This window comes from Cebus imitator, unplaced genomic scaffold, assembly GCF_001604975.1.
Source record: "Cebus imitator isolate Cc_AM_T3 unplaced genomic scaffold, Cebus_imitator-1.0 Scaffold59, whole genome shotgun sequence".
Lineage (NCBI taxonomy): Eukaryota > Metazoa > Chordata > Mammalia > Primates > Cebidae > Cebus > Cebus imitator.
Window position 1 is genome coordinate 2,917,117 of NW_016107374.1, and position 16,592 is coordinate 2,933,708.

Here is a 16,592-nt window from a genome sequence, read left to right on the forward strand (position 1 = left end):
GGCTTATGGAAATGTTGTGCTGGCTGACTCCTTTCCCTCCAATTATTAAAGGCAAGTGGGACCTGCTTCTGCTGTCGGAGTGGAGAGGCGGCTGCCATGCAGACAAAGCCCCAGGTCCCCTCTCGCCAGAGGAGGGAGAAACTCCTTAGATGCTGCCTAGGTTGGGACATTCCTCAACAGATCCAGCAACATTTCTGTCTCACTCTAATCTCTATGCATCCATCTGTAGGCTGAAGAAGTGATCTCGAAGTAGGTGCATTTTAAAAAAAGTCTGACAGTAACATTTTCTGGGGTTTACTTTTTAATTCCCTCTGTAGCTCAAAACAGACATTAAAATTAATGCCAGCCTGAGTGTAAAGGATACCTCAGTAGCAAACTTACCTCATTTTAGATTCACAGTTCTTCATTTCTAAAGAGCATTTGTGTTTTAGGTTTTCGAAACACTACAACGTCCACAAAGATACTGCAGTAGATTACAATGTGTTTTTGAAGAATCTCAGCATAAATAATGACTTGAACCTTAGATATTTTGTGGGAAATCAAGGTAAGTATTTTTAAAGTATATAGCTAAAGATTTCAATATCTTTTGGCATGGTAATTCCTTTTCTTTGAATCCTTCCTGAGGAAATACTTTCAAATATAGAAAATACATTATCTACAAAGCTAGCCATGGTATAAGAATAATGTAAATGCCTAGCAATGGGAAAAGCCTAAGTGAGTCACAGCACAGCCATGCAGGGACATCAGCAGCCAGGAACAGTGACCTCCACGAAGAGCTAACGATAACGCAGGGGATGTGTATGGAATATCTGCAGCGGACTGGAAAACATTCCAAAATACTCAGCTTGTCCTTAAGGGAGACACCCCTGGGTGTGATTTTCTTCTTTCTGCTGCTTCTGTGTTTTCAAAATTTTTTCTTGAATGATGGGAAAAATCTTAATAGAAAAGGGCAGATAGCTGGGTAACTTACAGTTATATTAGACATGCAAAGCCAAGTCATTAGATAGAACCTTGAGGCAGAGTAAGTCTCCTCATGCTAACAGCCTTTACCCCGGCTCCCTCGATACAATGCCCAGGGTTGTTGGCCTGTTGGGTGGCTTTGGAGAGAGTCAGGGTCCAGTTCTTGAATGTATGGCTAATGCAATCGGATCCTCTCCCTTCCCAGCCTTGGGTCATTTTCCTGGCCTTAAAGGAGATTTCCCGTCCGTGGGTTTGGTGCTTCAGGAGTTACTGCCTGTGTATGGCTTGCAGAAAATGGGTTGTCACCGTCTGGTTTCAACTTAATTCAGAGCAGCAAATATTCCTGGAGCACCTTCTATGATTCTCAGATCCGTCTCAATAGCAAGCTGAAAAATGACAGATTCTCAGGTTTCAGCCTGGTTCCACTAACCAAGCTTGCTTGTGGCAGACTCCAGTGTTCTAGTTTCTGTGGCCTCCTGTGCCAGGTGCCATGCAAAGCATGTTCCTGTGTCGTCTCTTTATATTCCCCACGGCTGCGTGAGGCAGGTGCCAATGCCACCAGGAAGAGACTGAAGTAAACAATCGAACCAAGCCCACTACCCAGAAATAACCACTGTCCACAGGATTCCTGGCATCTGTCCATGGCACATATATGGAAAGAAGAGCTAGGCAGAAAGAAATGCATTTGTAAAAATGGGTTTGTGTAGATGCTGTTCTCTGTAAGAATTTACTTGTACTTGAGTGTATCAGAAAAACAGAAATTTAAATGAAACTCAAGAAAATGATGACTACATCCTGGCTATTTATCTTGAATGTAATATCTACAGGTCACATTTTCCCCCTTCAATATGTTGTAGACTTTGGTCTGTTGTCCTCTGGTACTGAGTATGGCTGTGGAAAAGTCTGAGGCCTGCTTCATTTTCTTTCTTATTGGTGATTTGTTTTCTCTAGCTGATTGCCTGAGTCATTTATATTGGAACTCCCTCCCTCCCTCCCTCTCTCTCTTTCCCTCCCTCCCTCCCTCCCTCTCCCTCCCTCCCTCTCTCCCTCTCCTTCCCTCCATCCTTCCCTCCCTCCCTCCCTCCCTCTCTTGCTTCCTTCCTTCCTGCCTCCTTCCTGCCTTCCTTCCCTCCCTCTTCCTTCCCTTCCCTTCCCTCCCCTCTCCGACTCTTCCTCCCTTCCCTTCCCTCCCCTTCCCCTTCCTTTCTTTCCTTCTTCCCTTCCTTCTTCCTTTCTGACAAGGTCTTGCTTGCTCTGTTGCCCAGGCTTGAGTGCAATGGCATGATCATAGCTCACTGCAGCCTCGACCTCCTGAGCAATTCCAGCACTTTGGACTCAAGCATTCCTCCCACTTCAGCCTCCCAAATAACTGGGACCACAGACACGAACCACCACACCTGGCTAATTTAAAAAAAAAGTTGTACAGACAGGGTCTCACTATGTTGCCAGGCTGATCTCAAACTCCTGAGCTCAAGTGATCCTCCTGCCGCTACACAGTCCCAAAGAGCTGGGATTACAGGCGTATGCCACCATGCCCAGCCTGTCCCTGAATTTTGGTGGCATAACTAGTATATGTCTTAGTGTTGTGCCTTCTGCATCTGTTTTTCAGATCACAGTATATTTTCAATCTGCAAACTCAGTTCTCTCTTTATTTCAAGAATGTTTAGTGACATAGATCTTTGAACACATCTTTCATTTTCCAGATTGTTAACTTCAGGGAAGCAGATTGTCCTTATGTTGGATGGTCATTGTTTTTCCTGTCTATGAAATTTTCTCTCTGTGTGTTTCATTCTCTTTGTCTTTTTCCTCTGTATTCATGGTGATCGTTTTAGATCTTTTATCTATACCTGTAATTTGATTTTCACCAAGGTCTGTTCTGTTCTTTACTGTTTCTAATTTACTTACCAGATCTATAATGTTGTTTCTTTAGGTCTATAATATTATTTTCCATCTTATTTTGTTGGTTTATCATCTTGTCATTAGACTCTCATTTGACTGAGTTTACGTTCTTACAGAGAGAATCTGTAGAGTAATTTTGTACCTGGAGTTATGTTTTCTTCCAAGGTGGGATCTCTGCCTTGTGTACATTATGTTCCTCTCCTTCCTTCACTATCTACTTCTGGAGAGTTTGCATACTTTCACAAAATTTGGGTAAACTGAGTATTTTCTATTTCACATTACTACTTCTATTGACTTTTTATTTATTATTAATTTTTTTGGTGCTTGTTCTATGGTGATACAGTTTGGATATTTGTCTCTTCCAAATCTCATGTTGAAATATGATCCCCAGGCCAGGCATAGTGACTCAGGTCTGTAATCCCAGCACTTTGGGAGGCTGAGGCAGGACGATCACTTGAGGCCAGGAGTCCAAGGACCAGCCTAAGCAACATGAGTGAGAGCCTGTCTCTATTTTAAAAAAAAGAAATGTGATCCCCAGTGTTGGAGGTTGGACCTAGTGGGAGGTATGTGTCTCATTGGGGTAGATTCCTCATGAATAGCTTGGTGCCCTTGCCATGGTAATGAGTGAGTTCCTGCTCTGTTAGTTCACAGAAGAGCTGGTTGTTTACAGGTCACAGACACCTCCCCCTCTCTGCCTTGTCCCTCTCTCACCACATGATGCACTTGCTCCCTGTTCACCTTCCACCACCAGTAAAAAGCTTCTTGAAAGAAAACCTAGGCAATACCATTTAGGGCATAGGCATGGGCAAAGACTTCATGACTAAAACACCAAAAGCAATGGCAACAAAAGCCAAAATTGACAAATGGGATCTAATTAAACTAAAGAGCTTCTGCACAGCAAAAGAAACTATCATCAGAGTGAACAAGCACCCTACAGAATGGGAGAAAATTTTTGCAATCTATCCATCTAAGAAAGGTCTAATATCCAGAATCTACAAGGAACTTAAACAAACTTACAAGAAAAAAACAACCCCAACAAAAAGTAGTCAAAGGATGTGCACAGGCACTTCTCAAAAGAAGACATTTATTCTACCAACAAACATGGAAAAAACCTCATCATCAGTGGTCATTAGAGAAATGCAAATCAAAACCACATTGAGATACTATCTCATGCCAGTTAGAATGGTGATCATTAAAAAATAGGGAGACAACAGATGCTGGAGAGGATGTGGAGAAATAGGAACACTTTTATACTGTTGGTGGGAGTGTAAATTAGTTCAACATTGTGGAAGACAGTGTGGGAATCCCTTAAGGATGTAGAACCAGAAATACCATTTGACTCAACAGTCTCATTACTGGGTATATACCCAAAGGATTAGAAATCATTCTACTATAAAGACATATGCACACATATGTTTATTACAGCACTATTTACGGTAGCAAAGACTTGGAAACAACCTAAATGCCCATCAATGATAGACTGGCACATATATGCCATGGAGTACTGTGCAGCCATAAAAAAGAATGAGTTCATGTCCTTTGCAGGGACATGGATGAAGCCGGAAACCATTATTCTCTGCAGACTAACACATCATTCTCAGCAAACCAAACACCACATATTCTCACTCATAAGTGAGAGTTGAACAATAAGAACACATGGACACAGGGAGGGGAACATCACACACTGGGGCCTGCCGTGGGCTGGGGGTAAAAGAGGAGGGATAGCATTAGGAGAAATATCTGATGCATGCGGGGCTTAAAACCTAATGATGGGTTGATGGGTGCAGCAAACTACCATGGCACATGTAACAAACCTGCACATTCTGTACATGTATCCCAGAACCTAAACTATAATTTAAAAAGAAAAAAAAGCTCCTTGAAGCAGAGCAGATGCTGGTGCCATACTTGTACAGCCTGCAGAACCATAAGCCAAATGAGCCCCTTTTTATAAATTATCTAGTCTCAGGTATTCCTTGATAGCAATGCAAAGCAGACTAATAACTAAAGTTTATAATATGCATCTTTGATTAATCAGAACCTACCTCTAAGTAATATAGTGATTTATATGCAGTGTATGGACCTTTCAACAGTGTTTTCCCAATTCTTCTCTCCCCAAGCTTTGTTATGTTGCTGCCCTACATTGTACTTTTACATATACCATAAACACATAATATATTGCTACAGCTCCTATTGTTCCACTGAGATTTCCTATCTGTGCATTCAGTAGAAATATACTTTCTTTTACATTCTCACTGTTATTTTAAAACTTTAAATTTTTTTAAATGCTTATTTTTTTTTTCTTTTTGAGATAGGGTCTTTCTCTGTTGCCCAGGCTGGAGTGCAGTGGTGCAATTATAGCTTACTGCAACCTCAAACTCCTGGCCTCAAGCAATCCTCCCACCTCAGCCTCAGGAGTAGCTAGGACTACAGGCACGCCACTATGCTTGGCTAACTTTTAAAATTATTTTTTGTAGAGATGGCATCTCACTGTCATGCCCAGGCTAGCCTCAAACTCCTAACATCAAGTGATCGCCCTGCCTCATTCAGCCTCCCAACATGCTGGGATTACAGGCGTGAGCCACTGCACTTGGCTGCTTTAAACTTTTTATCTGCTAATTCCAACATCTAGGTCATCTTGGGGTTTGGGTTTTCTAAATTTTTTTCTACATTATACCATAAGAAGTAAGGGTCTTTATTGATTATCTTTTTTCTTGAATGTGAATCACAGTTTCCTGAGGTTTTTTTTCTCTCATAATTTTGAAGTTTATTCTGGATATAGTAAATTTCTATAACCTTACATTATAGAAACTGTGAATTCTGTTATGTTCTGAAGAACTGTTTGTTTTAGCAGCCTGTTTACTTGGCTGCATTCAAATTCTCTCCTGGAGGTGGGAAATCTTCGTTTTGTTCTGTTAGCCTTAGATGGGCAGCTTGGTGTCTTCTCTGCGCATCTGTAGTTCAAGAGTTAGCCAGAGATTTGGACAAAGTTTATTCACAGATTTTGGAGATCCCCCTTTATGGCCTCTCTTCTTCTTGGGCTTTCCCTCCTTGCTTTCTGGCCTCTGTGGAAGGACCAAACTCTGTCTTCCAATTCCTAAAGCTGGTAAGACCCTGAATTTGTCTCCAAATTCTAGCCACGTAGCAGGATTCCAGCTGGGGCCTGCCCTCAGGCAAAAAGCCAAATCACAAGAAACTCACTGAGTAAGATTGCATTTTTCCAAGTGCCAGCTTCAGTTGTATCTGCGTTCAGTTGCTCCCAGGGCCTTCAGATAGTTTTCTGTTTCTATTTTGCCCAGAGCTGTAAATGTTAGCTGCTAGAAGGGTGTATGAGCTAATCCACCAAAATTGGAAGCAAAACTTTCTGTCTACCCATAGTCAGTTTCTTTTTGCTTCAATTTAGGCTGGCGGCTGGCTTTTTTTTTTTTTTTTTTTTTTTTTTTTTTTTTTTTTTTTTTTTTTTTTTTTTTTTTTTTTTTTCTTTAGGTATTGTAAGAAGGTAAGTTCTAGAATACAGTTTCAGTTTTGCTAGGGACATCTTTTTGTTTGTTTTTGCATTTTATCAATAATTGGCAGCAGATCTTTAATAATGCATTATTTTATGTATCACTGATACGTAAATGAAAGGCATGTTTGATTGGGTCCAGTTGTAAGCTACATATCCAGTCACTGTGTATTCCTACTCTACAGCATTAGCTTACATTCTCATTGCTGCTTCCTAACTGTCATCACAGTCTAAAGCCTGTTGGCCTATCCCAGTCTGTCTTCTATCGTTCATTAATCGTAAAATAAAATCTTATTTTTTTTAAAAAAATCCTGTTTTTCCCATTGAATACTTATCCTATAAATTTTATCATTGAAATTCAAATCCTCCAGTTAGGAGGCAAAACCATTTTGTGGATATTCTAAATTAAAGATGTGGTAGTTTGGGGTTATGGGGCATATAATATTAAATCTCTACACTAAGGCTCTCAAGACAGAGAGACCTGTTTCTTGGTGTATAGAAGGAAAAGATGAATTGCTGATACCAGCTGCTCATCTTCTCCACTGCCATCTTACCAGTTCAAAATCTTTAGCCCCAAAGTGTAAATCTCATGGTATCAGCATATTCTTTCTGGGTTGGTGTTATGGTTTGAATGTTTGTCCCCTCCAAATCTCATGTTGAAAATTAATCCCCAATGTAGCAGTATTAAGAGGTACGGTGTTTAAGAGGTGATTGAGTCATGAGAGGTCTGGATTAATCCATTCATGGGTTAATGGATTCATGGGTTATCATAACAGTGAGTCTTTTATAAAAGCCAGTTTGGCTTTCAGCGTGCCTCCCTCTTGCCCTGTGATGCTTTCTGCCATGTTACAACACAGCATGAGGACCTTACCAGAAGCCAACCAGGTGCTGTCCTTTGACCTTGGACTGTGTAGCTTCCAGAACTGTAAGGAATACATTTCTTTTCTTTGTAAATTACTTAGTTTCAAGGATGTAGTTATAACAACATAAAAAAGGACTAAGATAGAAAATTGATATAGAGAAGAGGGGTTGTTGCTGTACAGATAACTGCAAATGTGGAAGCAACTTTGGAACTGGGTAATTGGCAAAGACTGGAAGTATTTGAAGGAGCCAGCTAGAAAAAGCCTATATTGTCATGAGCAAAGCATTATGGGTGATTCTGGTGAGGGCTTGGAAGAAGTGACGACAAGAGAAAGTCTCAAGCTTTTTAGAGATTACTTAAGCGGTTGTGACCAGAATGTTGATAGAAATATGGACAGTAGGCTGGGTGCAGTGGCTCATGCCTGTAATCCTAGCACTTTGGAAGGCCAAGGCAGGTGGATCATTTGAGGTCAGAAGTTTGAGACCAGCCTGGCCTACATGGTGAAACCCCCTCTCTACTAAAAATACAAAAAAATTAGCCAGGCATGGTGGTGTGTGCCTGTAATCCCAGCTACTTGGGAGACTGAGGCAGGATAATCACTGAAACCTGTGAGGCAGAGGTTGCAGTGAGCAGAGATCCTGTCACTGCACTCCAGCCTGGGAGAGCAAGACTCCATCTCAAAAAAAAAAAAAAAAAAAGTATGGATAATAAAGACCATTCTGACAAGGTCTGAGATAGAAATGAGGGACAAAGTATTGGAAACTAAAGTAAAGGCCATCCTTGTTATATAGTTGCAAACTTGGGTGCATTGTATCCATGCCATAGAGTTGTGTGACTGGCTGAGCTTGAGAGTGCTGAACTGGGATATCTGGTGAAAGACATTTCTAAGCAGCAAAGTGTTCAAGGTGCTGCATGGTTACTTTTGGCCACTTACAGTGAGATTTGGAAGCAAAGGGATGACAAAGATAAAACTGATAATCATGAAGGAAGTGCAGCCTGGCCACAGGCAGGATGAAAAAGCATGTTCACAAGAACAAAATAAGGATGTGGCTGAATGACTCATTGTTAAAGAGATTAGCATAAATAGAAAGGACCCTCTTATCACAGACCCAAAGCCATAGGAGGGCATAACCGTTTTTGACAATTACCCTAGGGCTCCCTCCATTGGCTTGCTGCCCAGGGCCACCTCTGGACTCTGTCCCCCACATTCTGGTGCAGGGCTCCTTGGCCCCAGCTGTGGCTTAGGCGCCTCTCTGAAAAGTACAAGCTGTAAAGCTTGATGGTAGCACACTGTGGCTTAAGTGGGCTTAGATATGGCTTACGCCACAGCTCTGGAAGGTGCAAGCAGTAAGCCTTGACACTATCTATGAGGTGCTAATTCTGCAGGTGTGTAGAACGTAAGAGCTGTAGAGGCATCTCAGAGGATGTATCAGAAAGGCCGAGGACACAGGCAGAGATTTGTTGCAGGAGTGGAGTCACTGTTGAAAGCCCCTTCTAGGGCAATGCTGAATGGTGATGGGGTGGTCAGAGCTAGAGCAAGCCTCAAGATTCCAGAACTCTGTAGCCACCCGCAGCATGCAATGCCCATGTGGAAAAGCTGTAGAACAGTGTGTAGCTCCAAACCATCAGAGCAGACCCATATGCTAAGCTTAGCAAAGCCACAGGGCAGGGTTGCCCATTGCCTTTGGGGGCTGTTCCTGTTCTTTTTCTCCACCATGTTTTGACACAGCAAAGGCCCTCATTAGAAGTCACCAGAGGCGTCTGCCCAATCTTGAACTTCCCAGCCTGTGAACCATGAGCTAAATAAACCTCTTTCCTTATAAATTACCCAGTCTCAGGTACTCTGTTACAGCAACACAAAATGGGCTAAGACAGTTGGATTGTGATGGAAATAGTTTTATTTGAGCCAGGGACTGACTACTTTGAATTCCCCTCTTACTAACTTATTTAAAAAAAGCCAAAAAACCAGTGAATCCAGACAGGTCCCAGGGTATCAACCAAACAAAGAAGAAAATACAGGCATATCTATGTGTGTTCTCCCTGCTCCACCAACTGGCCATTTCCCCATCTCTGTCATTCCCCTCAGGTCTCCCTATTCCCTGAGACTCAACAATATTATAATCATGCCAGTTAACAACCCTACAATTGCCTCGAAGTGTTCAAGTGAAAGGAACTCAGCGTAAGTCAAGAGCTAGAAATGACTAAGCTTGGTAAGGAAGGAATATCAAAAGCCATGATAGTTTGAAAGCTAGGCTTCTTGTGCCAAACAGTTAGCCAAGTTGTAAATGCAAACAAAAAGTTCTCGAAGGAAATGTAAAGTGCTACTTCAGTGAACACATGAATATTGAGAAAGTGAAACAACCGTATTGCTGATATGGAGAAAGTTCGAGTGGTCTGTATTGAAGACCAGAGCAGCCACAACATTTCCTTACACCAGCGCCTAATCCAGAGCAAGATCGTGGCTCTCTTTAATTCTGTGAAGGCTGAGAGATGGGAGGAAGCTGTAGAAGAAAAGATGTAAGCTAGCAGAGGTTGGTTCATGAGGTTTAAGGAAAGAAGCCATCTCCAGAACATAAAAGTGCAAGATGAAGTAGCAAGTGCTGATGGAGAAGCTGGAGCGAGTTACCCAGGAGACTCAGTTGAGATCATTGATGAAGGTGGCTGTGCTGAACAGCAGATTTTAAACAGAATAGCCTTATATTGGAAGAAGATGCCATTTAGAACATCCTTAAGCTAGACAGTAGTCAATAGCTGGCTTCAAAGCCTCAAAGAACAGTTTGACCCTCTTGGGAGAGGCTAATGCAGCTAATGACTTTAGGCTGAAGCCAGTGCTCATTTGCCATTCTGAAAATTCTGGGGCTGTTAAGAATGATGCTAATTTTACTCTGCTGTGCTCTATAAATGGAACAACAAAGCCTAGATGGCAGCACGTCTGTTTACTGCATGATTTACTGAATGTTTTAGGCTCACTATTGAGATCTACTGCTCAGAAAAGATTTCTTTCAAAATAATACTGCTCATTAATAATGCACCTGGTCACCCAAGTGATCTGATGGAGATGTACAAGGAGATTAATGTTGTTTTCATGCCTGCTAACACAACATCCATTCTGCAGCCCATGGATCAAGGAGCAGTTTCAATTTTCAAGTCCTATTATTTAAGAAATACATTTTGTAAGTCTACAGCTGCTACAAATAGTGGTTCCTCTGATGAATCTGAGAAAAGCTTTTGGAAAGGGTTCACCATTTTAGATGCCATTAGAACATTTCTGATTCATAGGAGGAGGTCAAAATATCAACATGAATAGGAATTTGGAAGAAGTTTATTCCAACCCTAATGGATGACTTTAAGGGGTTCAAGACTTCAGTGGAGGAAGTAAATGCATATGTGGTAGAAATAGCAAGAGAATGAGAATTAAAAGTGGAGCCTGAAGATGTGACTGTATTGCAGTAATCTTTTGATCAAACTTTAAGGGACGAGGAGTTGTTTTTTATGGATGAACAGAATAAGTGGTTTCTTGGGACGAAATCTACTCCTGGTAAAGATGCTGTGAACATTGTTAAAATGACAACAAAAGGTTTAGAATATTACATGATCTTAGTTGATAAAGCAGCAGCAGAGTTTGAGAGGATTGACTCCAATACTGAAAGAAATTCTATTGTGACTAAAATGCTATCAAACAGCACTGCTTGCTACAGAGAAACCGTTCATGAAAGGAAGAGTCAATTGATGCAGCAAACTTTATTGTTCTCTTACTTTTTAAAATGTCCAGTGGCTCATGCCTATAATCACAGCACTTTGGGAGGGTGAGATAGGAGGATTGCTTGAGGTCAGGAGTTTGAGATGAGCCTAGGAAACACAGCAAGACCCTGTATCCACAAAAAATAAGAAAAATATTAGTTGGGCATGGTGGTTCATGCCTGCAGTGCCAGCTACTCAGGAGGCGGAGGCAGGAGGATTGCCTGAGCCCAGGAGTTCAAGGCCACAGTGAGCAATGATGGCACCACTGCACTCCAGCCTGGGTGACAGAGCAAGACCCTGACTCTCACACTGTTCTTCCATGACTCCTATCATTGAAACAATCTTATAAATCAACACGTAGCTAATACATGAGTGTCTGCCAAGTGCCAGGCATGTACCTTTATCAGCTCACCTAATCCACGTAGCAATTCCATGACAAAGATACTGTTTTCTATCTCTTCTTGCAAATAAGGAAACAAAAGCACACAGTTGCATAGCTAGTAAGTGGCAGAGTCAGTCAGCAAATTTTTGGAGGGAAAATATGTCATAAAAGAACAAGACCTGGTTAGAGGTTTGATGCTGTTATCACCTATATAGGAGAGTCACTAGTTCATATATTTGCAGCAAACTTTTATCTCTGACTTTTCTAAATATGGAACAATGATTATATCAATTTTGTGAACTTTTGTTTTGGCTCCATTTGTGTTCTTTTTTTTTTTTTTTTGAAATGAGGTTTCACTCTTTTTGCCCAGGCTGGAGTGCAATGGCACAGTCTCAGCTTACTGCAACCTCTGCCTCTCAGGATCAAGCAGTTCTCCTGCCTCAGCCTCCTGAGTAGTTGGGATTACAGGCATGCACCACCACCCCTGGCTAATTTTGTATTTTTAGTAGAGATGGAGTTTGTCTATGTTGGTCAGGCTAGTCTCAAATTCCTCACTTCAGGTGATCCGCCTGCCTCAGCCTCCCAAAGTGCTGGGATTACAGGCATAAGCCACTGCGCCCGGCCTCTATTTGTGTTCTTAATAAGCTACCACCATCTTGCTCATGAAAAGCACCATCTATTTGGGCACATGAAGAAAGATGCTGGGGAGCAGATTTCCTTTGGCTCACAGTGAATGTAAACCACAGTAAACTTTGGATTGCTTCTCTACCCAATTTCACATCAGGGAGCATCCTTCAGAGGAAATTTTGAGAAAATCAGACATGATCAAGCCGCCCTGGAGAATGAAATCTGGTAGAATTCTGGCGACAGAGGAGTCACTGAGTACACCATGCCGCATGGTGTCAGCTGGCTTGTGAGAGCATCCACAGGATGCATGCACAGACCTGTGGGCCATGAGCTCCCCAGAGCAGGCCTCACACCCTAACCTCTTCTCCACCCTTCTGAGCCAGACATGTTGGTTAAACAGAGCCCCAGTGGGCTTTCTGAGATGTGCCCTCAGAGTACCAGTGTCAAAGGTGGCATGAGAACAGGATGAGGTGTCCAAGAGGGGTGGAGGCCTCTGTGTGCTGGACCACTTCAGGTTCCATTTCTGTGACACAGCTTCCTCATCTTTCAGCGAGGTCTCTCACAACTCAAATGTCCTGAGATCCCAGGTTTCAAATGCTCAGCCCACTGTGGCTACAGAATTCCAAGCCAAGACCAAATTCTTTTTTTTTTTGAGATGGAGCTTCTCTCTGTCACCAGGCTGGAGTGCAGTGGCATGATCTCAGCTCACTGCAACCTCTGCCAACCAGGTTCAAGCAGTCCTCCTGATGTAGCCTCCTGAGTAGCTGGGACTACAGGCGTGGGCCACCATGCCCTGCTAATTTTTGTATTTTCAGTACAGACAGGGTTTCACCATGTTGGCCAAATTGATCTCGGAAACTCCTGACCTCATGTGATCTACCTGTCTTGGCCTCCCAAAGTGCTGGGATTATAGGCATGAGCCACTGTGCCTGGCCATGACCAAGTTCTAAAGACCAGTTTTGTCTTTTATTGTATAGCCCAGAGGTATCTTTTCCCTGCCCCTCCTTTCTGTTTTTTGGAGCTAGGAAATGGAATTCCAGATGACTGGCAGTTTGTTAACTGCAGCTGAATTAAGTGTGCTTAATTTGGCTGAAGCGTATTTGCAGACATTTTAGGAAATAAATCTGGGAAACCATTTGTGATTCTTTGCAGTCGACTTTGAGAAAGAAAATGGCTATATTTTAGTTTTATTTCATTCTCTTTTATTATAAAAATAATAAATGCTTGTTCCAAAAAAGCCAGAAAACACAAAAACACTAAATAACGATTCCATATAATTCTACGACCTGAATCCTACCACTGTATTCTTTTTCGTGTAGTATCCTCTCGGATTTTGTTTCTGATGCTTATGTGGATGCATGGATGGAAAGATATACAAAACAGGTGTTAAAATGAAATTATGCTAATTATCCCTTTAAAATAATGAAACAATATATAGCAAGGAACATTTTCCACCATCCGTTAGTTTAAACATGTATCTTTGTTTTGAAAGCCTTTGTAGTATTTTATAGGCTTGATGAATCATTAATTTACAAAATTCATCTTCTATGAATGGGCATTTACAGTGTTTCAGTTTTTTTTCTCTTATAAAGAAGAGTACAGAAAATATCCTTATCCATGTGAATTTGATGAGTGGCCCTATTGTTCCGTGCATACAAAGCTCTAGAAAGGGATTTAAGCATATTCAAGTACTATTTTTTATACATAAGCCAGAACAACTTCTTATTATTCTCTTTACTCCTTGCCTATTTGACAAGTAGAAAAAAAAATGTTAACTTGTTTTAATTAGACTTTAAAAAGTATCAATGAGCCTGAATAGTACATTCATTTATTGGATGTTTTATAATTCTTTTCATGTGAATTACCTGTCTATAACCTTAGTCTGCTGTTCTATTGGATGTTTATATTTATTTTATTGATTCATAAGAGCCACTCATATATTATTAAAATTAACCTGTATTTCTCGTTTGTATTAAAAATAATTCTTCTCCACTCATTATTTTTTCACTGTTACTTGTGGCTTTTTTTTTTTTTAACCAAACAGAAATCAAGTATTTATGTTGTCAGACTTATCCTTCATTTAAATAAATTCTGGCTTTAGTGTTTTCCTTGGCAAGGCTTTCTCACATAAATATTACGTAGTATGTAATAGTCATCTTAATTTTCTTCTATTTTTGTGATTGTATTATTCTATTTAGTATACATTTCACTCTCTATAGTGTTTATCCTAGAGTAAGATAGTAAGTAGATGATTACTTTAATTTTTTCCAAAATGTTTAGCCAGTTATTTCAGTACCATAAATCAGATGGTTCATCATTTTCTTGGTTAATTTTTTACCAAACAGGTGATGATTAAAAGGGAACAATATTTAAATGTTTAACCGTTGACAATGTTGATAAGCTGAAGCTATTTTGTTTTAATAGAGGTCTCATTGGAGGATCAACAAGCCAAAAATTCCAAAAAGGAGTGTTTGCTCAGTTCTGCATCATCTGAAGATATCTGGAGAAACTACTCCTTGGATGAAATTGAGAGGAACTTTTGTCTAGAAGTAAGATGTTTTTCCTAAGCCACAGTTATCTACAGGCTAAACACAGCAACATGGATAACTATGGAAAAGCGCTAGGTTTAGACATTATTTCTAAAATTTGTTTGGATCCTACCTATGTCTCCTCCAATGCTGAGACCCCCTGCACCTCCTAATAACAGCAATACATGATCATTGATAATAGTGATAGTGATGTGAAATTAATTTTTAAGTGCATCTTTTATGCTACTCACTCACATACTAACCCTAATAAGACATATAAGAAATAATGCAACTTTATTGAGTAACATAAAGGAAAACATTAATAAGTAAAGAGTCTTTTCTGATTCTTGGATTGGAAGATTTGGTCTTAATACCTGTTCTCCCTATATCAGCATATATATTTTTTCTTTTGCAAAATTAAAATAGATGACTTATTCTACACATTTAAAATATTTTATAAAGGCATAATAATTAACACAATATGGCATTGGTGTTGCAGTGGACATTCAAATTGATTGGAAAGGATAGTTGGCTAATGAACCACTCTTTATATGTGAACTTAGCCTGTATTGTGAAGCGTTTCAATAAAGTGTAGTGAGAGAGGCTTATTTGGTAATTATTACTGAGGTAATTTGCTATCCAGCCATTTTGGGGAATGAAGCTTATAACCTTCCACTCTTCACCAAAAATTAATTCTGTCTGCATCAACGATTTAAATTTAAGCAATGGGGGTAAACATTTGCTAATCTTGAAATTTAGAATCTCTTGTAAGCATGAAGTAAAGCCCAAAAACCTTAAATAAAAAGACTGATAAAATTTAACTTCAGAAAAATGAAAAATCCTTTATACAGCAAAACTTTGTATAAATATATGATAAACTTGGCAAAATATGTGCAACATAAATGAAAGATGAATAACTCTTAACATTCATCAGACTTTTACATGTTATTAATATAAAATGTTCAATAGAAGGATGTAGAAAAACTAACAAAGCCAGTGTCGATAAGGGCATTAGAGAAGTGAGCACTATCATATTTGTGGGTAATTTGGTTAACTTTGTTTTCTATAGTTGTTGCTAATGACTTGTTTTCATAAAAACATGACCATTACCAAAAATGTAAGCAATTCTAAAAAGTACAGAGAAGAAAGTAATAAACTCTTTACAATCCACCACCCAGAAAGAATCAAAGGCAACATTTGGTGAACATAATTCTAGGCCTCTCTTTATTCGTATATGGAAGGATGGCTGTATCAGTGGGTAGGTGGAGACATAGATAGAAATAATTTTATAAGAAGAGGATCATACTCCTTTTTAAAAATAAAACATATTTCATTTAAATTTCCTTGGATTTACCAGAAGCAAAGGAAATGTCACCATCATCATCATAATTAACCCTTTTATGAGGCTTTCCCTGTGCCAGGCAGTGCTTTCTTGCTGGTCTGTTCAGCCTTCACAGCAACCCCATGGGCGGGGCACTGTGATCATCCCAGCTGAGGACACTGAGGCATGAATAGGTTAAATGAGTCCAGCTAAGTCCTGGGGCCGAGTGTAAACAGCCCACACAGTGCAGGGTACACAGTCCCTGCCCTTAACCCTGCAACACTGTCCTCGAGGGAAACCGGAGACTCTTCTGAACCCTGGATGAACATTTCTTTCCCGCAAGACATGTTAGGTCCCCAAAGGGACTTTAAGACGAGAAAAGAGATTTAAAAAGCTATTAAGAGCTAGAGAAACTATGTTTTTGAAGGATGTTTCCATTTCAGACAGTTTGGGCTGGCTTTCTGCTGTGAGACTCGAAGTGATGGGCACTTGTTTCTTCCTACGCCTCCCTCCCACCTCACCATTTTTGCTGTTTATAGTTTGTCCTTAGCTGAGTTTATAATATTTATATTCTGTTCAGTTGCCATAATTCCCCCTGTTGTTTTGACTTTGTTTTATATTTGCATGAATTTAATGTGCATCACGATAGTGCAGCGCTGATCACAGTTTATCCCTCTCAGAGTTCTTTATTTTGATGTATTTTTTGGTTGGCTGGATTTCATTGTCAAGTAATTTCCTTAAGAAAGGCTCCCGGGTGCTTTATTCCCTTT

General features: G+C 40.3%; 1 protein-coding gene across 1 annotated transcript in view; it reads left to right on the plus strand.

Annotated features, from left to right (window-relative positions):
* Positions 1-16,592, plus strand: part of EFCAB6 (EF-hand calcium binding domain 6) — a 253,299-nt gene that overhangs the window by 85,696 nt on the left and 151,011 nt on the right. The window contains exons 8-9 of the mRNA XM_017529516.2: positions 432-544; positions 14,398-14,522. Of these exons, the coding sequence (XP_017385005.2) occupies positions 432-544; positions 14,398-14,522 (238 nt within the window). The remainder of the gene's footprint in view (positions 1-431; positions 545-14,397; positions 14,523-16,592) is intronic.